We start from the raw sequence: 26,361 nt of genomic DNA on the forward strand, positions 1-26,361 counted from the left end.
TGCCTTCAGGGTAAACAAGAAATCATTATGTCTGCTCTGATAAAATGGCACCACCTACCTCCGAGGAGAGAGAATAAATGTAAAGAACAGGACTTTATAAGCAGCTCTATGCTTCCGTATCCTGTGTTTGGTCAGTTTGAACAAGGCTTTGCCCCCCCCATTAGTCAGACCTGAAGTGACTCCTGGAGATGGTGGGCCAGGCCTATCCCTGCCACCCTCAGCAGAAAACACACCCATGACAAACTCAAATTCCTAATTCCTGAACTATTTCAGGTCACACCATATTGTGGCCACTCAGAAATACAACAAGCTTTGTAAAAAAAAGAAAAAAACGCATGTTTTAATTCAAGAAATCAAAGTTCACATGCAACCCAGAACAGGTGCCAGGAATTTGCTCTAAACAATCAGGTACACGTGCTGCAGAAGGTTAGGCTCCGCAGAATCACTTGGACCAGTGCTTCCTGAGGTGCTCCTTCAGCTGAGGGATGGAAGGCAGCAGTTGCTGGCACTCGTGACAATGGAGGGGCAGCTTCAGGAGCTCGGGCATCCCGTCTCGGACGGCCACTCTGCCAGCCTCTTGCACCATCTCAATCACAGCTGCAAGGGAAAAATGTTCAGAGTCCAGCTACTCTGGAAAGCCAAGATACAAAAATTAAAAAAAAAAAGGAAAACCTGATTCCAAATATACCAAGTATCCTCAAATCGAGTAAACGTGAGGTTACATTAACTGTTGGGAAAATATGCTTGGTCAGATTCTAAATCTGAGCAATGGGTTTCGTTTGTTTGATTTTTTGGCAGCACCACACAGCTTGTGAGATCTTAGTTCCCCAACGAGGGACTGAACCCGGGCCCTCAGTAGTGAAAGCATGGAGTTCTACCACTACACCATCAGGGAGTTCCCTGAGCAATCTATTTCTGAGATAATTGCATTCCTTTAGGATACATTCTAAGCAATCCATGTTACTATGTGAAAGGCTTATCACAGGGCTTTACCACTAGTTAGCCTATGTCATCATTAACATTCCAGCATACATAAGTTCCACAGTATACACAATGAAAAATTCTTCCTTTCTACATATAGACAGGCTTCCCCTATTAAGTAGCCACTCTTGACAGAAGGCAGCCACCAAGCTCCTCCCAGTTGCTGGCAAAAGAAAGAACAAACTGTTTAGAGCTTTCAGATCCATGAACTCCAATAATTCTCTGGACAACCTTTTAAGCCCCCCATTGAATTTTTTCTGACTCTGACATAACAGCATTCTACATCCCCCAAGAAGGCTGCTCACAGCAAAGTGGCAATCCTACTAAAATCCAAAACAATCCAGTTTCTGTTAATGGGGTTCTCTGTATAGGCAACACAAACTTGTATGTGAGTTTTCGAAGCCAGGTTATTATTTAGGGAAACAAGTGAATCAAGTATAAGAACAGCTGAGAAACTAAAACAAATGTAAAAATTAAACAATACTGTTTACCTTGTGATTCAAGGAAGTATTCAGTATTGAAAGAATTCCAGTGCTTTTTGTTTTTAAGGCAAGGAGAATCAAAATCCTGGCTGATCACATGGAGGTGTACATGGCTAGTTGAGAGGAAACAAAGATTTACCATTAAAGCTAGCTTAATCAAAATGCCAAAAAGTAAGAGTATGAATATGCAAAATATTGACAGTGTTTCCACTTAACTCCATTCATTCATCTATTCACTGAAGAATATTTACTGCTCATGAAGTACCTACTAGGGCCAAGCACTGTTCCAGCACTGGGAATTTAGCAGTGAACAAAATGGGAAAGGCCTATCTCCTTATAGAAATTATACTGTAATGAAGGGAGATAAATAATTAATAAGTAAACAAATAAACAAGGAAGATTCAAAATGTTACTGCAACAATGCTAAGAAAAAACAAAACAGGGAGATGGGGTAGCGTGTCTAGGGGGTAGAAGCTGTCTCTTCAAGTAGCTAGGATGTTCACAGAAAACCTCTCCCAAGCAGAAATTTGAACTGAGAAAGCAAAGATCTGAAAGAGAGTTTCAGGGAGTGGAGAGACCACATGTGAAGGCCCTGGTATGAAAAAGAGCTTGGTGCAACTGAGTGGCAGAAAGACAATAATGGCCGGAGTGGCTGGAAACAAGGAGCAGGCACTAGGGAGGAGCTGGATCATAACGGGTCTTATAGGCTGACAGAGGGTTTGAATTTTATTCCAATCATACTGTGGAACCACTGAAGGATTTTAACCAGGGGAGTGCTGTTATCTGGGCTTCCTAGGTGGTGCTAGTAGTAAAGAACCCGCCTGCCAATGGCAGGAGACATAAGAGATGTGGGTTCGACCCCTGGGTCAGAAAGATCCCCTGGAGAAGTGCATGGCAACCCACTCCAGTATTCTTGCCTGGAGAATCCCATGGACAGAGGAGCCTGGTGGGCTACAGTCCATGAGGTTGCATAGAGTCAGACACAACTGAAGTGACTTGGCACACACACATGTGCTATTATCTGCTTGTTACTTTAAAAGATTACTCTGGCTACTGTGTGGAAAAGGACTGTAGGAAGGGTAAGGATGGATACAGAGAGAAGTTAGGAGGCTGCCACAGCAGTCCAAACCAAAAATAATCATGTTTCAGACAGGAGCTATACAGGTGGAGATGACAAGAAGCAGTCCAATTTTAAATAAATTTTGGAACAGAACCAACAGGAACAATTAATGGATTAGATATGGGTTTGGGGAGGTGCCACTTGCTGGGATGAAGAAGCTTAAGGGAAAAACAGGTTTGAGGTAGAAAACCAACAGTTCTCTTTAGGACTTGTTAAACCAAGAAGGATGACTTTCTGTAAAGCTTTGACTCAGAATCAGTAATATTTCACATTCCCCCAATAAATCATCAAAACGAGTACCTTGTGGGAATTTAAAATGGAATACAAGCAGTAACAAATAAACCTAACTGTATTACAAATAAAAAGGGAACCACACTGAAGGAGGTCAGGAAGAAAATAACTAACCTAATTAAGTTTGGAAAACAGTATTTTGATTTGATTCTGTAAAGATAAAAAGAACGCTATACAAATACTGTACTCTAGTGAGTAAATGTCTTTCTCATGGGAGTGTGGATAAGCAATTCTTCAACTATTTTATGTTTACACTGGGAATGAATACATAAGTGAATTAACTGTAGCTAATGAGAGCCAAATTTCTCACTACTGAAGAAAGAAATCACAAAAAAGGAAAGGGGAAGACAAGAATGAACCTGTGGAACAGGACTGGATCAGAAGTATCAGCATGAACTCACGTTTTTCATACACATGCACAGGTAGGTAAACAGAGAAATAAATAGAGAGGTGTATGTATCTGTGTGGGTTGGATTCATGCTTCTATTTCCTAGTTCCATCTGCTGAGAGAACCTAGAAGCAAAGACACTCTGGAACCAACCATTTCTCTCTATAGAAACCTCGCGATCTAGTCTTGGTTTATGTCATTCTCCAATAAAAGGAACTATGGCTGTTTGGAGAAGTGGTTCATTCCAGAGCTAGAACAGGAAAAATATAAGCGTAGAATACCTTGTTACAAAAAGTAAGGGGCCAGAAAAAAAGGATGTGCTCAAAAAATGTTTGGGGCATGTCAAAGTGATACAGGAACCAACCTAAAGGAATTTCCAATGATCAAGGCTGGAACAATATGAGCAAAAAACTAAGCAGAGACAGATTAAATTAAAACCTATATAATAAAATAAATATCCATGAGTCCATACATGTATTGAATACATAATGGGGGAGAAAGGACAACTCTTCCACACAGAAAAATTCCGATTAATAAATTAGAAGGAATGAGGGAAACATAAAGTTACCATGAAGTAAACACTACAATAATAACTGTTGCAGGCAAGATACACCAGTAGATGCTAAAGTCACTGAGCGAAAGTCTGAGGAGAAAAAAATTTAGTAGCATAATCTTAGAACATCTCCCCCCAAGATACTGATCAATTACAAGGGAAAAATAGCAACTTTGAGTAGAAAAACCTGGCAGACACCACCTTAATCAAGTGATCAAGGTGAACATCAGGAGCAACAAACTGTCTCGATCAACATCATGCACTCCTTGATATGATGCACTGAGAAGACACAGTATCATTTCTGGGGTATTTTGGCAAAAAAAACAAAAAACAACCTCAATCTAATCATGAAAAAACATCAAACAAACTGTAATTGAGAGCCATCCCATAAAACAACTAGCCAGTCCTCATCAAAAGTGTCCAGGTCATGAAAACCAGAACAGGAGGAGGAACTGTCACAGATCAGGGAGACTAAGGCGAGACAACAAATAAACGCAATGTGGGATCCTGGAGTGAAAAAAAAAAGGAAAGAATAATGGCTGAAATTCGAATAAGGTCTAGAGTTTAATTAGTGGTGATATTATGGAAGATCTTTGTTCTGCTTCATACTTTATATTTTCTAAATTGAAAATATATTACTTTTACAATAGAAAAAATATTTGTTACTTTTTCCTTCCTAGGTTTAACTTATTCAAACTTCTAAAGAGTTATGTGGATATGTATAAAGGATATGTGCCTGACAACTTACTGCTCATTTTGCTTCCCACTCACACCAGTCTCAGCTTGCCTTGAGCATTCTCCTTAGCACAAGAGCATCCATTATATGAAAAAGGTGTGGACACCACGACTGCCATGTGAAAAAGGTTCTGTGGTCAAGGGCTGTCATCATGAGGTATGCAGCATAAGGGGAATAGGATCATGCGTGACTTTCTGCCCTATAGTTGTGAATAAGGTTTTAACAATTTAAAAAATATTTTTTAAATGAGATACAACATACTTCCACCCTGAGACCTAGCAATTCCACTTCTAGGTATTTACGCAAGAACAAAAAAATGAAGTATATCCATGATACACACAACAACATGCATGAATCTCAAAATCTATTACGCTGACCAAAAAAAGCCAGACAGAAAAAAAGTAGACATTGTATGATTTCATTTATATGACATTCTGGAACAGACAAAACTAATCTAGGCTGAAAAAAATGAGAACAGCACTTGGAGGTTAAGGGGAGGATTAAAGAAAAAGGAGCACAAAAGAACTTCCTGGGAGATGATAGAAAAGTTCTGTGTTCTTTATCTTGATCACAGTCATAGTTACATGGCATACACATTTGTCAAGATTGATTAAACTACAGATCTTACTGTGCATTTTATTGGATGTAAATTATGCCTCGATTTAAAACAAAGAGTACAGATGGGGAAAAAATGTAGCACAAAAATTTCATGTGTTAAAGTGGCCAGTAACCTAAGTCACAATTATCCACCTAATAAAATGTAAAGAATGTTGGGTGGTTAAATAAAACAAAAGAAACCGACACATGTTACAGTATGGATGAACCTTAATGACACTATCCTAAGTGAAACAAGCCAGCCACAAAACAACAGATACTATATAATTCCATTTACATGAGGTACCTGAAGTGAAAGTGAAGGGTAGTCAAGTTCATAAAAACAGAAAGTAGGATGGTGGTTGCCAGGGGCTGGGGGAAAGGGATCTGAGGGGTAGATGAGGAAGATGAAAAAAAGTTCTAGAAATAGATGGTGGTGATGGTTGCACAACAATGTGAATTTACTTAATGCAACTGAACTGTTAAAATAGAAAATTTTATATTATGTATATTTTACACCCCTCCAAGAAAAACACCCCAAAATAAAAACTCAGAAATCCCATTAGTCCTCTTATCTTGTTGCTTAACTCAAAAGAATTGGAGATCTGCCTTGCTTGCATTCTTTGAAAAATATCAATCATTCCTTTCTGAATCCTTCCAGGTATGAGCCAAAGGATAACAGTCTCTACACTTTTTTCTCATTTTATCTTAAATCTGAGATCTAAGCTGTCATGAAAGAAGTCAGTGATGCTTGTCTCCTTCAAAGCAATGGTCCCTAATCATTTAGAGGTTATTGATACTTCTGAAAAATCTGATAAAAGTCACTTTATTACCATCAGGTGACAGTTCTTCACTGAAGGTAATAAAGCTGCTTCATCTGGTTTGTAAGTTAGGCTCTCAGAGTTTACATTTGAGAAGAACAAAGAACTGTATGTTATCAAATTATAAGCAGAAGTAGGAACTCAAGGCTTGCAAGCAAGTCAGGCAAAAGCATGCAAGTTTCAGCCCATCTGCCTTGGAAACACCCCACCCAATCCCCTGAACCTCGGGGTGACCAGCACACTCAGCAGACCCAGGCTGAATTCATCTGTCCGCTGAGATGGAACCAGAGCACACCAGCTTTACCTCATGCTGGGAATGGCATGGTAGCCCAATCGGAAGCGGAGTTTGCTGGACCCAGCGAAGTCAGCAATCACTTTTTCCCCAACAGCGTGCATGTGTCTGAGGAGCTCGAGATGTTCTCTGGTCACAGCCTTCAGACTGGAAATGGAGGCCCAAGGTAAGACCAGCCAGTGGAAACGAGCCTTGGGGTATTTATCCTTTATCACCACCACCTGTTCATCTTTGTAAACCTAGCAGAGGCGCACAAGAGAAGGAAACAGACGTCAGCTGGACATCTCGTGTGTGCCAGGTACGATCAGGTTCACTAAGTACTTAACTCCTGCCACAATCCTGTGAAGAGGGTCTTAGGATCCCAATGTTGACAGATGAGCACACAGAGACTCAGATAAGCTATGTCATGTCCCAGGTCACATAGTTACCAAGTGGGAAGTCTAGAATGCCAACACAGACCTAGCTGACTCCTGTCTGTGTTTTCAGTCACCACAACACACAGAGCACAGAAAAGAGGCACACTGCAAAACAGTTGCTGAGGAACTGATGCAAAGCCCCCAGGTCTGAATTCAAATGCACTCTTCTCCACTCTAGCCCAGCAGACCACACGACTCACACACATGTGTTCCAAGAAGCCCTATCAGATCTTGCCCCCTGTCATCCCAGGATGTCATTTAAGAACTCAGACCCCTCCCAGGATGATGGCTATTAATCCCAGGGCAGCCATAACTATAGTCACCATACAGTAACTGACACTTTGTCAAAAGGGACCACACTAAGTTTAACACAACATCCCATAATAGTACCCAGAAGTTTAGGAGGAACAATGCAGAGAAGATACTCATTTGAAAAACTTAGCTTTCTCCCTAAAGAATTCCAGTTGTAACTTACTGACAATGAGACAAGCCACTTGATCTCATAAAATAGCCTAATAAAACAAATCTCATTCAGAAGGACTGATCTCCTTTGATTTCATTTGTAGCTATGACCTCTGCGGAGTGATCATTTACAATGTGAAAAGTATTTTGATGCCAAAATTTATTCTGACCTGCATTTTGGGGTCCTCCATAGAAATCTTCAAGCCTTGACTCCAGTGGCCCAAGGATTCCTAAAACAAACAAAAAAAGACAGTGTAAACTGCAAACAAGATGGCTAAATTTGGCATTAGTTAACACTGGATGTCAGCAATGTCCAACCAAACTTGGAAATAAGGTCAGTCTTTAAGAATTAAATTAATCCCTTTACCTAAATCTTTTCCTTTATAAACCATTAGCTATTCCCACTCTCTTCCCATATTCAGAGCTGCATGTCTAGACAGAAGCTGGACACACCAGAATGTGAATTGCATCTTCTTTCCCCTCTCCCACTTCATCTACAGCCTCAGTTTCCACTTTGACATCAGGATGTGAATGACAGGATCTATGAAGTGTGTTGCAATGTTAACCTTGTATAGAGAGACAGATGACTGTCCTATTTTAGTAGCTGAATGTGAAGCACACTGCCATTTCACCCTACCTTCAAGTGGCTTACCTCAGGAATTCAAGAGAAAAGTACACAAAGGGATATTCATCCCAGTGACTGGTGACATAAACAAGTGACTCTCTCATCATAATAATCCCTCACACGTGTCTGGGCTTGACTGCGTACAAAACAATTAAGCAACATTACATTTTAGGTATTCTCCATGCCACCTATCCAGCAGTCTTCCCTCACCTTTTTGGTGGATGCATCTTTCTCCTTCTTTGGAGGCACAGAGCGCTGGCAAGGGTTGCTCCCAGGTTCCAATCCTGTGCTGGGCTCAGCTTCTGGGGCAGCACCCCTTTCTGTAGGATCGCTACTGCCTGACCTCTTTCTCTTCCTGTGTGTCTCCAGGCCAGGGCTCTTTGTCTTTTCCTCAAACTCTATAATATACGGATAAAGTTCATTCACCAGGTAGAGGACCTGGCCAGGCTGCAGCTTCACCTCCTGGTCCTTCCCAATTATGACTGAGTCAATGCTGGTGGGATTGACCCCTACCTATGGAATAACCAAAAAATAATTATAATAGCAGTAACATCATTAGTAATACAGCTACTCCTATGTTCACCACTTACTACATGCCCAGTACTATGCTTAATATTCACTTCTGTTATTCTGTCACTTCCACACGTGACCAAGGAGCCTTTACTGGCTGGCACAGACACTCTAAAGTCAACAGTGTAAGACAACCATCAAGTAGAACATGGAAATCCAAGATACAAATAGACATACCTGCTTTACCTTGACATATCCTTTGTTACACTCTGCTTTCAACTGTACTGAAAGAGATTGAAAAAAGGTAAACCCAAATGCCATGAAGAACCAGCAACTTGCTCCTATTATCCCTACAAGACAATGAAGCCTCCCTCTAGAAAGCAATGTGACAAGGGTTTCCTCAAAGACCCATGAGCAAAATCATTCATTATTCAGCGGACTAGGGCTCCAGGTCCTTCCATACAGTACCCAACAGTGTACATGCTCCCTCAAGCACTGCTAGTATCTCTATAAGGCAGAGTCACTGAATCCTCACAAGTCTCCTAATTCAGAGCCCTTGACCCACTCAAGATCATAGGCTCTGAAATCAGGGAATGGAACCCAATTCCCTCACAAGCTCGTATAGCTCAGGATCAAATCAGACTTATCCTATTACAGGACACGATCAGAAATCTTCAACAGAGAAAGAGGTAAAAGATACATTCCTGGGAAACTGAAGTTCAGCTGGCCTTGGGTAGGAGGAGTGCAGAGACTATTCTAGAAAGAGGACTTCTGGGACAGAACAGTCTGAGCATGTGTGGGAAGAAGTTAACACTAAATATTTGGGTTCAGATATGTGAACAAAAAAAATTCTGGCAAGAGACAGGGAGCAAAGGAAAGACATCCTAGCTTCTCTCCAAGGAGAACAGGCAGTGGATGGGCTGACATACACACCCCTACAGCTGCTCTCGTGACAAGGGGGACAGAGAGCAAGAAGTGGTATCTTTTGCCCATTTATATTAACATGTGGGAAAAAACAGAATCACTGCTGCAGACTCCAAGTCTCAAGAATCCCTGCCATGGGAAACACACTGCAGGGGAGACCTGGTAGCAGTGAGCACGTCTGGAGTTTACAGGTTAAAAAAAAAATAAAATGAGGCACACAGTAAAGATTCTTCTTAAGGACTTACATTTCATTAAATCCCAGAAAAGACATTCCAAGAGCCAGGTGCCATCATCTTTTAACAATAGCTCCCTCTGTGTATGGCAAAGTGTAAAGGATGAAACCATCACTTCTCAGACATGGTTTCAACCTGGAAATCCCATAATTCAGCTGTCTCCCTGCCCACCGAGGAACCTCCCTGGGCAAAGCGGAGCAAGGACTCAGCTCCACCACCCCATAGTACAGGATGGAACCTGCCTGCTCCCAACACTGAATATGAACCCACTTTCAGAGGGTGGAATCAGGAGTGCACAGAGCCCTGTCATCAGCCAAAAGAGCTCAGCTTCTGAGTTTTGATTTGGGGCAGAAAAGGTTTTCATCAGTAGCATTCAGGAAAAGTGCATCTTTGATTATCACTATCTGAAGGAACCAAACACGGTAATCTCCACAATCCTGTGACCAATTACCTTGCTGTCGAGAACACTTCTTGTCAGCGATCTTGGTCTCTGGGCTGCGCCCAACCATGACTGTTTCCAAATGTGGAAGTTTGATTCGCTGGTGCCGGTTGTCCTGTTTCACCAACCAGCACACCCGCATCATTACTCTGAGTGACAAAACACAAGAGAAGCACTGGAAAAACTAGTACATGTCCTCCAGGGCCACACCCCAGCACCACCACATATGCCATTTACCAGCTGCTCATTCTCGAGGCAAGTGGCTTCACCTCACTAGTCTGAATTTCCTCACTTATAAAATGTGATAATAACAGGACTCATGAAGGTGTCATGAGGATTAAAGAAGGCAAAGTGGGTAAAATATTTACTTCTGAGCCTGAATCATGTTATACAATCAAATATTTGTTATGTTTATTGATATACTCTACATGCTGGACACTAAGCTACCTACTGAGGATTAAAGAATGAAGGAACACTGTCCCTATCCTTCAGGGGCCTAGAGTACAACGGGGCAGACTCATATACCAATGATTACAACATAATGCAATGTCTCCTATAAGAAGGTAGTAGCCATATGGCCTTAGCCCTTGGAAAGGAACGACTGACTCCTGTAGGGAATATCAAAAAAAGGCTTCATGGGGAAGGTATATTTACACTTGGTTTTAAAGAACAAGAAGTTTGCCTGACAGAGAACTGAGGACACAAGAACAGAAGATGTTCTCCACAGGAATCAAGGTTTCTAGTCCTTAACTGTCATAACATATGGATGTTGGAACAATACATTGTACTGCCATCTGCCAGAAGATTGTCATAATAAACATACAAACCTACTATTTCTAAAGTGTGATTACAGCACCTTTATTCAATACACAACTTGCACTGACAGTACTATAGGTGTTGATACTTTTGTAAAACAACTTTCATGGTCACAGAGAGTTATCAGTAGAAGAGAAAGAGAAGAAATTTGGGAGAGGGAAGAGGCCTGAACAAAGAGGATGAAGAGGAAAAAGCCAGGAAAAACTGTGAAGGGGACTTACTCCTGACTGCACTAGGGGAATAACAAAGGAGACACCAACCAAGATGTTTAATTTGGAAATACTCATTAACCAAAATGAGGAATACACAGAAGACATAATATGGGGATAAAAGACAAGGGAAGAAATGATTTCAGATTGAAACACAATTAGATTAAGTTGTCTGTGGAAGATGCTAGAGTCACGCTGGGATATACAGTACAAAGCTCAAAGAAGGGACAGGACTGGGGGGGTAATTTTTTTTGAGACTACAAAGTGTTTTATTTGGAGTCTTAGGAATTGCAATTCGGGAGACATAGTTTCAAGTAAACCTGAAAGTGTTTCAGGGGAGAGAAAGAATCAGAGGCTTATAAAAGCAAAGGTTGTTAAAGCTGTAATTATGACCAGCTCTGACACAAAAAGGAAATATTTGCCTTTAATTGAATGTATATATTTGCGAGGCATCAATATGTCATAGAATTTAGGGTGAAAGAAGAGGATGAGATCACCCAGGGAGGCAGAGCATGGAACTGAGAGGGACAGGACTAGATCTTTGGGACGCTTCCCTCAGTTCCAGAAGCTTACTAATGCTCAAGCCTCTAATGTCCTCTCTCCGAGAAATGCCTCTCGCAGGCAAGGCAGCACTTAATTAGCCCCTCTGCACAAGCTTTGTATCCAAAGGGAAGGGAAAAGAAACCACATTTTTAAACATCGGAGTTTCATTACCATTTACAAAGATAGGATAATTCGAGTCAGAGTGAGAAAATGAGTGCTGAGGACTTGCAGTCACAGAAACTGGATCAGTCAGGGAAGGCTTCGGAAACTGTGCAGTTGAAAAGGTCAAGAGCCAAGGGGACCGATAAGGAAGAAAAGGAGTGGGAGTGGACATCCCATTTCAAAAAGCACAAGTGACGGTACAGATTTCAACAGTGACAAGCCATGGGTAAGGGAAGGGCAGACCTTAGTTGGCCGGCCCAGAGGAAGTGCCCCAGAGAGTCAACAAAAAAAGGCAAAGGTGTTGAAAGAACAGGAACTAGGCCATGAGATTTAACAATCCATAAGAGACCACTGCCAGGGTCTGAGTTGCACAGCAAGGTGAAATGATGCTGTGTGTAGGCAGGCTGGAGTGGAGAAATCTAGAGTCAGCGATCATCAGGAGGCTGTTAACATAACGTGGGCCAGTGTTAGGTCTAAGAGGCAGCTCCTCTGTGAAGAAGCTGATGCAAGAGCATGAAGAGTCAGCTGTAAATCTAAAACCCTTGACCCAGAGTGTCAAGTGATGATGGTGCTACAGGCAAACCCCACTTTTAAATGCTATGTGCTCAGAGGGATCTTTGTTTGCACTTGATGGAAACTGATGAATGAGCAGTGAAGCATGTTTTCATTAAGCATTGGGAAATAAGTCATATGGTGACTGACGAATCACAGGAATAATAAAAGGAGCCTGGACAGAGAATAGCTGAAGAGCAAGGACAGGAGGGAATCCAATGGGCAGCTGAGAGCACGGCTGACTTTTGCAGGATAAGAGGAACTCCCCCTCCTGCCCTACACACACACACTCAGATGCTTCAGTCTCCCTAAAGTTCTGACGTTATAATGCTCCCATTTACTATTCCTTGAGAGGCTGAAGCAGTGGCGACACAATGCTTATGTAACTAACCTTAAGCAGTATCTTGGTCCATTTCAGCCTACAGTTCCAACTTCTAGGAATGAAGTATTTTAGAATATGGGGAGCACAGAAAGATGGCTGTTCCTGAACTGTCAATATAACCCATCCAGTAAAACCCCATAAACTGCCAGCTCTATGACAGCAAAAGCCTCACTGTACTGTATGATGCAGGTATAATGCATCATACCTGCCTTCGAGATGCTCAGAGTCTTGTGGAGGACAGAGATTCAAAAACAAATGCAACAAATGTGAAAAGTATAACGACTGGTCTATGCAAAGGGTCAGAGAAGACAATGGCAACCCAGTACTCTTGCCTGGAAAATCCCATGGACGGAGAAGCCTGGTAGCTGCAGTCCATGGGGTCGCTAAGAGTCAGATATGACTGAGCGACTTCACTTTCACGCATTGGAGAAGGAAATGGCAACCCACTCCACTGTTCTTGCCTGGAGAATTCCAGGGATGGGGGAGCCTGGTGGGCTGCCATCTATGGGGTCACACAGAGTCAGACACAACTGAAGCGACTTAGCAGCAGCAACAGCATGCAAAGGGTGTTGTGGGAGCACAAAGCTGGAATACCCAACCTAGCCTTGGAGAAAGGTGTCAAGGAAGGTTTCCTATAAGAGATGGGCCTAAAATGAGTCTTATGTATGAACTGGTTAATTAGGTGAAAGTGGGCAGCCTAATTAGCTGAGGAGCAGGAAGTGGAGGAAGGAATCAAAGAGAAGATTCCACTCAAAAGGAACAGGACAGTGCACACACATGAAGAAGCAGTTCAGGGCTGCTACAACCTAAAGTATGAGGTCAATACGAGGCTGGAGATGCAGGCAGGTCCAGATGAAGCAGAGCCCTGGGTGATGGGTTGAGAAGCTCAAACTTTAGAAGCTCTAATGGATTTTGCAATTTAGTAAACAATAAATATTTGCTTAATGAAAGAAAAGATAAGATGAATGAAAGGACAGATCTTTAAATATTACTAAGATCTTAAATGATCTTAAATATTACTTAAATATTACTAAGCAGGACTTTGACTCAGATTTGTTTTCAAGGATCATTTGGGGGAGGATGGTAGGTAGTGTAAAGAATAGTTATGCAGGGAATTGATCTAGAGGCAGGGAAACCAGTTAGAAGGCCATCATATTTCAGGTGAAAGGTTCAAATTAAGACATTAATACAGATGACAAAAGGAACACAGATTTGAGAAATACTTAGAGGGTAAAATCAACAAGACAGTGATGGATGTGCTAAGAGTAAGTTCAGAGAAGACAATATTTGAACAGTCTGTGGGACTAGCAGGCAGAGGTATCCAGCAGGGTAGCCAGAGGTGAGAATGAAACTCAGCAGAGGTCTAAGCTGACACTTTAATTTGGGAGCATACAGGAAGGAGTTAAAGCCATGCTAGGTGATGTGCTCATTCAAGCAGTGTGTACAGCATAAAAAGAACAGTGGGCCAAAGTCACAAGCCTTGGAAAGCACCCAACATTTTAGACAAGGAGGGAAGACTATCCACAGGAGAAATTACTGATGAGGGAAGCACTCGGGGGAAAAAAAAAGCTAAAATGTAAGCTCTTCAAGGGAAGGAGGCACTTTGATGTGTTCATCTGTATATCACAATAAATGTTTGTTGAATAAATCAGCTTAGTGTACTGTCTTGAAAAGCAAAGGAGTAAAGAGTAAAAAGTATCACTATGTTTGCAGCAAAAGGATCCAGTAACGATCAAAGTGTTAGTCGCTCAGTCATGTCCGACTCTTTGTGACCCTACTGTGACCCAGCAGCCTCCTCTGTTCATGGAATTCTCCAAGCAAGAATACTGAAATGGGTGGCCATTCCCTTTTCCAGGGGATCTTCCCAACCCAGTGATTGAACCCTGGTCTCCTGCACTGCAGGCATTTTCTTTCGTGTCTGAGCCACCAGGGAAGTGTAATGATTAAAGAATGTATATTTGGTTTGATAATAAATCACTAGTGACTACTGTATAAAACTTTAGGGGAATAATAGATCTGAAAGCTAGACCGCAGAAGGGAATGAGAGGTGAGGAATTGGATACAGAATTTCGAATACTCTTTAAAAAGTCTGGATAAGGAGAAGAGTTACTGTATGCGAGCTAAAGGAAGATGGATCACCAGGAACTTTTTTTTTCTGGCTTGGGGGATAAGGAGCAGGGATCTGAGTAACCTGACCTTGTTTATACATGACTGAGACATAGACAAGGGAAGAAAAGACAAACGAAAGCCAGGTTTCATAGGTGAAAATATAAAAGAAAGGCCAGAAGCAAAGGTGAAGAAATTTGTTTTGATCAAGAGACAGTTCATCCTCTGATACTGAAGGAAAGGTATAGATAGGTGGTATCAACCTTGATGAGTGTATGAAGAGAAAGCAAGGGTAGAAATTTGAGGGAAAGCACATCGGATGAACTCAATTTTCTCCCTAAAATAGCAGATAACAACAGAGTAAGGTGTCTGGGCACTTGAGAAACAGCTGAAGACAATCAATATAAATTAGTGGACAACATCCAGGCCTCTGAAATCCAACTGCTCGAGTTCAAATCTTCCCTCCACCACTACTCACTGCATAATTTGAGGCCAGTTATTTAAGCTAAGTCTTCATTTCTTCAGCTGGAAAACGATATTAATTATGGCTCTACACCACACTGTTGTCACAAGGGCTAAATTAAGATGTAAAAAGTTCAGCATCTGGCAAAAAACCAGCATTTAACACCATTACCACTCTCGTCAATAGTGAAGGTAGGATGAAAACAGCCGCTATAAGGAAATGTTAAAAGATCATCCGACAACACTGCTTGCAACGAAGGTGACAGGGCACAAATGTTCTGCCTCCCTGAAGAGAGTAGTCCTGTCCTCAGTGTTCTAATGGCTCCCGATATATATCAAATTCTCAAAAGGCTCCAAACCTGGACCACATTAATTCCACATGGAAATTATCGCCTTGATTTGTTGAACCGCTATCACTGGTCTGCGTGAGAAAAGGCTTGACTCTTCTGGTCTTCCTACAAGGCCAGCTGTGGATGCTGTGAAGGGCCCTCAAGTTCCTCTCAAGGAGCGTTTCTGGAGAAAACAAAGTCCCCAGGCTGCGAAGCCTCCTTGGGTCAGACAGTGCCCACTCTCTAATCTTTCTTCTGCTTGTGTTCTGACTAAGCTAGGTTCAGATGTCAGGCGCACAGATGAACCAACGCAAAGTGCAGTGGAGACCAACACAAGCGCCGCCAGCCGCCGAAACACGGCAGGAGGGAAATGGCCAGCCCTGGGCCTTAGTGCCCGAGGATGGAGCAACGCCTGCTGGCCTGCCGGGAAAGAGCCGTGAGAGCGTTATTCAGGGAACATTACTCTGGGGTAGCAGCGGACTCGATAGAGGCCCACGCTCACGGCTCTCAACACGGCAGGCAGACGAGGTAGGCCGACAACTGCCTTACCTCGAGACGGCTGAGGCCGACAAGCTCAAGTTACTCCTCCACTTCCGGCGCTGAAGGATGACGTTGCAAGACAAACTGCAGCGCAACCTGCGACGTTTCCAGTGCCAGTCGGAAGACTGACTGAGGATCTCGCCAGATGCCCGGATAGGGAAGTGCCCGCCCCATTTGGTCCCGAACTGGGCCACAGTCCAAGTTTGGTTCCTGGCAGTTAACCAAAAAACGACGAGTTCTCCCAGTTCCCCTCTATCCGAGAGCCGCTCCCCAGTAACTACCTCTTAATCTCTGAATTGGGAGACACTTCAGGCAGCTATCCTCTCGGTGGCCGCTTCTAGGCAGCCATGCAGCATCTTGATTTTCCCTTCATAAGGAAAGCTCACTACTTTTAAAGCCACCGTTTCCGCTGTAGACAGTACCTGCTTGTGGCATTGTTTTCCCGCACCCTTTTGAAGCTACAATCGGCTTTCTCCTTTTCTGAGTGAGAAAGTTCTGAAGGGGCCAGAAGTGGAGAAACCTGCTAAGATTTTTTTTAATGCTATCTTCACTGAATGAACTGGCTGAGGGGCTGTCAGGGAGGAGAAAAGCAGGATGTTGGAATGAGATGTTTACTGATTTTTATGACAGTTCCAGGATGTTTCCTAAGAGTCATGAACTGCAAGAATTCAAAGGCATTCTGGCAAATGGAAAAACTGTGTCTCTTTTCGAATATTGTTTCCTTACATAGAGATTTAGTGGTAGGATGAAGATATCAGCTATCAAAACAGAATAGGAGGATCTTCCAGGAAACAAGGGAGAGCTGCCCTTGTTAGCAGAAAAGATGGAGGTTTATATTAAGGTCACACCAGGAAGTGCGGGAGCACAGGGAGCAGCTCAACGACTGCACAGGCCTCATGGCATTGGAATGTGGTTCACATTGTCCCAGGTAAAGAGAGGCTATTCTGGTGACCTGACCAGTTTTGTTGTTCCCTCAGAATTAAGCACTTTCCAAGCATCACAGTGGTAAAGAATCCGCCCGCCAATGCAGAAGACACAAGTTTGATCCCTGGTTGGGAAGATCCCCTAGAGAAGGAAATTGCAACCCACTCCAGTATTCTTGCTTGGAAAATCCCATGGACAGAGGAGCCTGGCGGGCTATAGTCCTTGGGGTAGAAAAGAGTTGGGCATGACTGAGCACCACACTCACACAAAGAATTAAGTTTCTCTTAGCCTCTGCTTCTATAAATACCTGACCTGCCTATGTGTGTCTTGCATTCAAAATTGGATTGAATTACTCTAATTGCTCATTCAACATATATTGTGCAAAAATGTCCAGCCTATTAGGTCTAGCCCTTTCTCTATAGCATATTACTGGCCCCGGAAATGCACGGCTTAAGGGTATTTTCAAGGACTCCAGAACCAAAGATTTATCACAAACACATATATAGAAAAAATAATAGCAAATAATCCTATGGTATTATCTAATGTGTGTGCTGTGTGTGTGCTAGGCTTCCCAAGTGGCGCTAGTGATAAAGAACCCGCCTGCCAATGCAGGAGACGGTTGGATCCCTGGGTAGGGAAGATCCCCTGGAGAAGGGCATGGCAACCCATTCCAGATTATCTAATGCAGTAGCCCTAAAAGTGTAATCATTGGATCAAGACCAGTAGCCTCAAAACACTTAGGAACTTATTCGAAATGCAAATTCAGTTCTCACACTAGGGTTACTGACTTAGAAACTGCTGGCAGGGCCCAGCAATATGTTTAACAAATCCAGCAGGTTTTCCTAATAGGTGCTTAAATTTGAAATTCACTGATGGATGGCAAAAGCATCAAACCATCAGTTCAGTCGCTCAGTTGTGTCCGACTCTTTGAGACCCCATGGACTGCAGCATGCCATAACCCACGATAAATGTGTTTTGTTAGTATGCTCAGGGCTTTGGGGTTTTTTCCTTTTTTTATAAAATTTTTTTCGATTTTTACTTGTGGCAAAATACAAATAACATAAAACTCACCATTAACCACTTTTAAGTAGTGTACAGTTCAGTAGTGTTAAGAATATTCTTAATCTGACCCTCGTGGTCCAGTGAATAAGACTCTGAGCTTGCAATGCAGGGAACGAAAGTTGGAAAACTAAGATTCCACGAGTTGCATGGTGCAGCCAAAAAAAAATTTTTTTTAAGAACATTCACATTGTAATGAAATCTATTTCTAGAGCTTTTTAATCTTGCAAAACCGGAATTCAAACAACTCCCTAGTTCTACTCCCGCCCCTGGAAGCCACCATTCTGCTTTCAGTTTCCATGAGTCTGACTACTCCACATACCTCATATAAGTGAAATCATACAGTATTTGTCTTTTTGTGACTGGCTTACTTCTTAGCACAATGCTCTCAAAGTTAATTCACTTGTGTCAAAACTTCATTTCAAGGCTAAAAACCATTCCGTTGCATGCATACACTACACTATTCCTCTGCTTCCACCTTTTGGCTATTAGGAATAACACTGCTATGAACATCATTATACAAATATCTCTTTGAGATCTTGCCTTTAGATCTTTCGGCTATATACTCAAAAGTGGGATTGTGGACTCATAATTCTGTTTTTAGTATTTTAATGAACCACCTGTTTTCCATAGTGGCTGCACCATTTTACATTCCCACCAACAGAACACAAGGTTTCCAATTTCTCCACATTCTTGCCAATGCTTGTATTTTCTGATTTGGGTTTTTTGGATGTGAGGGGAGGTAATAACTCACTGTGGCTTTGATTTTGCATTTCTCTAATGATCAGTGATGTTGAGCAACTTTCTTGGCCATTTGTATATCTTCTTTGGAGAAATGTCTGTTGAAGTCTTTTGCCCAATTTTTAATCATATTATTTTGTTGTTGTTGCATTGTAGAAGTTCTTTTAATCTTCTGGATGTTAACCCCTTATCAGATATATGACTCAGAGATATATTTTCCCATTTTATAGGTTGCCTTTTCACTCTTATCAACTGTGCCCTGCACAGAAGTTTTTCATTTTGATGTAGTCCAATATATCTATTTTTACTCTTGCCATCTGTGCTTTTGGAATTATAGCAAAGAAATTATTGGAAACTTTTCCCCTGTGTATTATAGTTTTAGGTCTTACATTTAGGTCTTTGATCTATTTTGAGTTCATTTTTAAAATTAATTTATTTTTAATTGGGGGATAATTGCTTTACAATGTTGGGTTGGTTTCTGCCATACATCAAAATGCATCAACTCTGGGTATACATATGTCCCCTCTCTTCTGAACCTCTCTCCCACCTCCCATCCCATCCCACCCTTCTAGGTTGTCACAGGGCACAAGGTTGAGCTCCCTGTGCCATACAGCAAATTCCCACTGGCTATCCATTTTACACATGGTCCTGGATGTATGTTTCAATGCTACTCTCTCAATTCGCCCCACCCTCTCCGTCCACAAATCTTGTGGACGTGTGTCCACAAGTCTGTTCTCTATGTCTGCATCAGTACCATTTTTATAGATTCCATATATATTCAGTAATATATAATATTTGTTTTTCTGACTTACTTCACTGTATAACAAGCTCTAGGTTCATCCACCTCACTAGAACTGACTCAACTTTGTTCCTTTTATGACTGAGTAATATTCCATTGCATACGTGTGCCACTTCTTCTTTATCCATTGATCTGTGGTTGGGGATCTAGGTTGTTTCCATGTCCTGGCTATTGTAAATAGTGCTACAATGAACACTGGAGTACATGTGTCTTTTAGAATGATTTTCTCAGGGTATACACCCAGCAGTGGGGTTGCATTCATTTTTTATATGGTGTAAAGTAAGCATCCAATGTCACCCTTTTGCATTTGGATATCCAGTTTTCCCAGCACCATTTGTTGAAAACACTGTCTTTTCTCCACTAAATGGTCTTGGAATATTTGTTAAAAATCATTTGACCATGCATGTAATGGTTTATTTCTGGGTTTTCTATTGTATTCCATTGATCCAGTACCACCCTGTCTTGATTACTGTAGCTTTGTAATAACTTTTTAAATCAGGGGGTGTAAGACTTTCAACTTTCTTTCCCTCAATCCCAAGATTGTTTTAGCTATTTCGTTTGGCAGAGGTAACTTTTTTAAATTCCAACAGTTAGACATTAGAAGATCTTGCATGAAAATCAGGATTCTTGGTCTCTTAGGAAAAAAAATCAAGAAATGCAGCAAATTTGGGCAACAAATAACTGGAATTGTGAGTAGCTGCAAAGTGCTCTCAAGTTACCATTGTCTCCACCCACTCATTTCTGTAACCTGTCTGGCCCCCTGAAGGCCCCTCTTTCTTTCAGACTTTGAGACTCCTGGCCTAAGGGAAAGGCAGTTGGAGCCAGAGGACTTATCTGGGGAGGCTGCAGTGATCTAATTCAGAGATTTTCTCAAAAGGAAAAATACAGAGTTCTTAGAGGAAATATAGCTATGAAAGTTTGTTTGTTCGATGCAGGAGAGAGGGTATGGTAGGAGGGACTATAGAGGAGTGTCAGGAATGTATTCTTGCCTGAAAAATTCCATGGACAGAAGAGCCTGGCAGGCTGTTACAATCCAAAGGGTCACAAAAAGTTGGACACAACTGAGCGACTGAACTCACAACACAGGAAAGACCTACCTAAGGAAAGGACAATTAAATCGAGTCCGGAAAGATGAAAATGAAACAGACAAGTGAAGACTTGGTAGAAGAATACTATAAGCTAGAATCCCAGGGATGGGGGGAGCCTGGTGGGCTGCTGTCTCTGGGGTCGCACAGAGTCGGACACGACTGAAGCGACTTAGCAGCAGCAGTAGCAGCAGCCTGAGGAAAGAGCATGTACAAAAGCCCTACCGAAGGGCCTTTAGCATTCTTTTAGGCAAGACAGAAGTCCAGTGGAGCTGAAGCCTAGATAGTAAAAGGAAAATGGTGAGATCTGAGCAGGGGTCAGGTAGTAAACCATTTAGGAACTGTATGTGGGCTCATCCTATAGTCAATGAAAAAACCCTAGGAGTGACATTATTTGATTTTCGTTTTATGAAGATCACTGTGGCTGCTGTGAGGAAGAATGGATTTGAGGGAAGGATGAGAAGAGAATAGCTGAGAGCAGTTAGTTTACTGATGTAGCACAAAGGAGGATGGCAGCCTGGACAAGAATATAGAAGTGGGATGATTTAAGAGTTATTTTGGAAGCAGCATCAACTGGACAAGACAAGACATAGTCTTCTCTAAGCATCAAAACCTAGTGAGCCATAAATGTAGTTGCATCTTTCACATATCTAAAATTTTGTCACTGTGCATACCTGTGACTGCCTTCTGGCTTCCTCTGGCCTGAGAGCCTTCTCTGAACTGCACACAAGCCAGAAGGGAGGGGATTTACACCCCTGGGAGGAGTAGTGAGAAAGATGTAAAGAGGTGGAAGCGTAACTTGTTTCCACACCTGTGGGGTGAAACAACTTTGAAGCATATACTACTTGACTCCAGGAGGCTCTCCTGCCCTAGTTGTCTAGAGGGGTAAGCTGCACCTTAACCTGTCCTGCTGCCCTCCCAGCCCTGTCTCAGGGCTCCACTCCCCTACTGGCGCTTCCTGGGATCATCTCCAAAACAAACTGCACACAAATCCTTGCCTCAGTGTCTGCCTCTGAGGGAATCCAACCTAAACACTTCCTGAATATTTTCTAATGATATTTTATTAGAAATAAGTAATGAATACTTCTAATGATATTTTGTATTCTCTTTTTAGGTAAGTTAATAACTCCACTGCTTTCCAATTTATTGATGTTGTGGCATAAAGATAAAATTATGTATGCAGAGCATATTGGGGTCATCTTAAGTTATACGAGGAACTTGGTGGAAAAAAAATATTTTCTTTGTAATTACATGCAATAATAATTTTAAATAGACTACTTGAGAAAATAGTATTGATTTTGGCTAAATATCCAAATAAAATTTGTTTTTACTTTTATGAGAAACTTGACCGTGTTTCTGTGAATATTACCTGACATTAGGTTTCATGGTGAAATAGCGATGTAATTTCTGATTGTTTATAATGATAATATTTTTAAATTCGTAGAGCCACACCTATAATTGGCACACCGGTAGAGAAGTTCTGTTCTATTCATCAAAGTATAAACATGCTAATGTATCTGTAAACTATACCCTGCAATTTAAATTAAATTTAAAACCTTCCACCTATAATTTATACTTTATTGTTTTCAACTCCTACTTTCTGTACTGGTTAACCTCTCCCACTCTGTGTTGATTTCATAGCTTAACTCTCTCAAGAATCTAACTTTCCAAGACTTTATAGCATCATCATTGTAATCTCAAGTACTAGCATTCATATGGTTCCTGGTTAGAACTTTTATATCAATTCAGAAATTCTTTTGCGTAAATTGCAGATGTCCTGGTGGTCTCTTCTGAATGTCTCACACTAAGAAGAAAGTCACAGGAAGCCTTTGTAACTTATCCTGCTTACCTTCTACTATCTCTTCATTGCCAGCCTTGTACCAACAATCCTGAACTTCCTACCCTTCCACAGCTCCTCCCCAGCACTCTATAGAGAGATGGATGCGATTCCCTATGAAGCCCTGGCCTAATTGCAATACTCCACTGTGTTCCCAGATGCTCATGTTATTTTCTCTGGAATGTTCTTTATTTTCTCCCTAATTCACTTCAGCCTCCTCCAATGCATTTGCATGTAACTATAGAAAATATTTCAAAACACAGACCTGACTAAACTCAGTATGTGTCTACTTTTAAATGAGATATTATCTCTCTCTCATAATCCTATCTACCACTTTTTCCTTACCTAGCCATAGACCCAACACAAGGGCTTTCTTTCCATTTTTTGAACACACTCAGTCAAGGTTCTCTGACTGGAAGCTGAAAAACTAACCTAAAGACTGATAGGCCTGCCCTTGGTACCATTCCCAAGCCATATGAATCCTGCACTACCTAGGCCCTCAACCTCACAATTACAGACAGTTAACAGTAACTCCAAACAGGAGGGCCTGGGCTCCTGACACAGTCAAGATGAGTTCTTCCCACTGGTCAAGTAGGAGGGATGTGGCTGTAGAAGCCCACATAGATACCTGCATTCCACAGTCTCCAGGGTCTTGGCCTCTAGCCGGAGGAAATCAGTGAGACTTAGCCTTCCATGGCTTGGTACATTATTCATTCGTTCAACAAGTATTTTTTAGCACTTTTGACATGTCAGGCATTGTTTTAGGTGTTGGGGCCTATACCACAGTGAACAAAACAAAGCTTCTGCTTTCAAGGAGCTTACAATCTAGTGGGGAAAGGCAGACCATAAAAAAGAAATACAGGTCATGTAGGGATAAATGTTATAAAGAAAAAGCAGGATAGGGACTTCCCTGGTGGTTCAGTGGTTAAGATCTACCTTCCACTGCAGGGAACATGGGTTCAATCCCTGTTCAGGGAACAAAGATACCAGATGCCACAGAGAAACTAAGCCTGTGTGATGAAACTAGAGAGTCCTTACGTGCCACAATGAAAGATTCTGCATGCCACAACTAGCCCCCTCATGCTCCTGCTGAGTTGCTTCAGTTATGTCCAACTCTTAGCAACACTATGGACTGTAGCCCGCCAGGCTCCTGTCCATGGGATTCTCAAGGCAAGAATGCTAGAGTGGGTTGCCATGCCCTCCTCCAGGGGATCTTCCCAACCCAGGGATTGAACCCACATCTCCTGTGTCTCCTGCATTGCAGGGGAATTCTTTATGGCTGAGACACCAGGCAAGCCCAAATAAAATTTTTTTTTTTAAAGAAAAAGCAGGATAGAAAGTGGTGAGGACATTTTGTATATTGTGGAAGGCCCCCCCCACTTTTTTTTTCTTTTTTAAGTGCAGACTTAAAAGAAGGAAGCCATGTGGATATCTAGATGGGATGGGAAGCCATCAAGGGATTTTAATCAGAGGAGTGCTTTATGAGCCCCAGTACCACCAATGATTTCCAGAGTGACAAATTTTTTTTAATGGTATGTATTTTTAAAAGGTCATTCTGATTATTTTGTGACACCAGGATATTAAAGAGAGGGAACGGTTTACAACCTGAAAGTTCTTCAAACCTCAATGTCTGCATCCATTCAACAACCACTTGGAGTGCCTCCTCTGTATTAGGCAGTGAGTTAGGTGTTAAAGACAGACAAGGCAACAAACCAGACCCAGCCCCTCCCTTTAAGGGACTGTCAGTATGGAGAGTTCAGCTCCAGCCCACATTCACCTTTCACTGACTTACCTTTGAGCTCTTCTACTCTCAAAGGTAAATCAGTGAGACTGACCTAGCTGCAATTTCTCCCATTTTGTCTTTCTCACTATAATTCAGACTGGATGCCCAGTGACATTTTCCTAACCATGATTTTTTCGCTCCTCTTGACAAGAAATTTGGGATTCCCAGATAGTGCTAGTGGTAAAGAACCCATCTGCCAATGCAGGAGACATAAGAGATGTGGGTTTGATCCCTGGGTCAGAAAGATCCCATGGATGAGAGCATGGAAACCCACTCCAGTATTCTTCCCTGGAGAATCCCATAGACAGAGGAGTCTGGCAGGCTTCAGTCCATGGAGTCACAAAGAGTCAGACACCACTGAAGCAACTTATCATGCATGCATACACAACAAATTTGTATGTCTACACTTTTATACTATTCAGACAACCCTGGGACCCTCCTCTCTTATCACTCTTCACTAATAAAGATCCAGCTCTGCATATCAAAATAACACAGTTTAGTTAAATTTACTCTTTCTTCCTTCACCATATTTTCAATGAGAGTAAAAAATCTACTTATCATAGGATAGATCAGATCAGATCAGTCACTCAGTCCTGTCCAACTCTTTGCAACCCCATGAATCACAACACGCCAGGCCTCCCTGTCCATCACCAACTCCCGGAGTTCACTGAGACTCACGTCCATCGAGTCAGTGATGCCATCCAGCCATCTCATCCTCTGTCGTCCCCTTCTCCTCTTGCCCCCAATTCCTCCCAGCATCAGAGTCCTTTCCAATGAGTCAACTCTTCACATGAGGTGGCTAAAGTACTGGAGTTTCAGCTTTAGCATCATTCCTTCCAAAGAAATCCCAGGGCTGATCTCCTTCAGAATGGACTGGTTGGATCTCCTTGCAGTCCAAGGGACTCTCAAGAGTCTTCTCCAACACCACAGTTCAAAAGCATCAATTCTTCAGTGCTCAGCCTTCTTCACAGTCCAACTCTCACATCCATACATGACCACTGGAAAAACCATAGCATTGACTAGCCAGACCTTTGTTGGCAAAGTAATGTCTCTGCTTTTGAATATGCTATCTAGGTTGGTCATAACTTTCCTTCCAAGGAGTAAGCGTCTTTTAATTTCATGGCTGCAGTCACCATCTGTAGTGATTTTGGAGCCCAGAAAAATAAAGTCTGACACTGTTTCCACTGTTTCCCCATCTATTTCCCATGAAGTGATGGGACCAGATGCCATGATCTTCATTTTCTGAATGTTGAGCTTTAAGCCAACTTTTTCACTCTCCACTTTCACCCTCATCAAGAGGCTTTTTAGTTCCTCTTCACTTTCTGCCATAAGGGTGGTGTCATCTGCATATCTGAGGTTATTGATATTTCTCCTGGCAATCTTGATTCCAGCTTGTGTTTCTTCCAGTCCAGCATTTCTCATAATGTACTCTGCATATAAGTTAAATAAACAGGGTGACAATATACAGCCTTGACAAACTCCTTTTCCTATTTGGAACCAGTCTGTTGTTATCATAGGATAACACTGGCCTAAATTATATGGCCTGTAATAGAAGTTTTTAACCACTTTCCAAATAGGGGAGATCTCACAGATAGAGGGTATAGCATATGTGATTGAGGAGGAAAAAAGGGACAAATAATTCTTTTAGAAAATAGAGATTTAGCCTTTGTCTCTATGGCAGTTCATGGACTTGATGGACATGCGTTTGGGTGGAATCCAGGAGTTGGTGATGGGCAGGGAGGCCTGGCATGCTGCCGTTCATGGGGTCACAAAGAGTCGGACATGACTGAGCAACTGAACTGAACTGAACTGAACTGAACTCTATGGCAGTCTATTACTCTTCTAGGCCCTGTTGATTCTTATGTCTCAGAATCCTTGCCCTTGTATAGTTCCCTCCCACGCTGACTTTGGACTTGGACGTGGGACTAGCTTTAGCTGATGGGAAGTAGAGTAGATAAGTAGTAGATAAGAAGTAGAATGTGAGCAGAGCCTTAATAAGTGTTTACACATTGTGGCTTATCCTTTCAGGGTGCTCCTCTTCAGAACCCAGCTGCCATGCTGTGAGAAGCCCAACTTAGCTATGTGGAGAGATCACATGAAGGAGCACGGGGTTCCTGATGAACAGCCCCAGCTAAGCTCCCAGCCAGCAGACAAGCATGTGAGTG

At 42.1% G+C, this 26,361-nt stretch overlaps 1 protein-coding gene across 6 annotated transcripts; it reads right to left on the bottom strand.

Annotated features, from left to right (window-relative positions):
• Positions 1–311: 311 nt before the first annotated feature.
• APTX (aprataxin) lies at positions 312–16,834 on the bottom strand. Of its 6 annotated transcripts, none has more exons than XM_055578798.1 (8): positions 16,250–16,834; positions 9,880–10,016; positions 8,509–8,555; positions 7,972–8,274; positions 7,307–7,366; positions 6,271–6,497; positions 1,473–1,576; positions 312–597 (listed from the first exon to the last, which is right to left on the bottom strand). In XM_055578798.1, exons 2-8 carry the CDS (start codon positions 10,010–10,012, stop codon positions 443–445), a joined length of 1,029 nt encoding a protein of 342 aa, XP_055434773.1. In that variant the 5' UTR covers positions 10,013–10,016; positions 16,250–16,834; the 3' UTR covers positions 312–442. The 6 variants fall into 6 exon arrangements, with proteins under 6 accessions (XP_055434773.1, XP_055434776.1, XP_055434770.1 ...); XM_055578801.1 differs by lacking the exon at positions 16,250–16,834 and adding an exon at positions 15,978–16,219; XM_055578795.1 differs by lacking the exon at positions 16,250–16,834 and adding an exon at positions 15,459–15,971.
• Positions 16,835–26,361: the final 9,527 nt, after the last annotated feature.

The sequence above is a fragment of the Bubalus kerabau genome, chromosome 4, assembly GCF_029407905.1.
Source record: "Bubalus kerabau isolate K-KA32 ecotype Philippines breed swamp buffalo chromosome 4, PCC_UOA_SB_1v2, whole genome shotgun sequence".
Taxonomy (NCBI): Eukaryota; Metazoa; Chordata; class Mammalia; order Artiodactyla; family Bovidae; genus Bubalus; species Bubalus kerabau.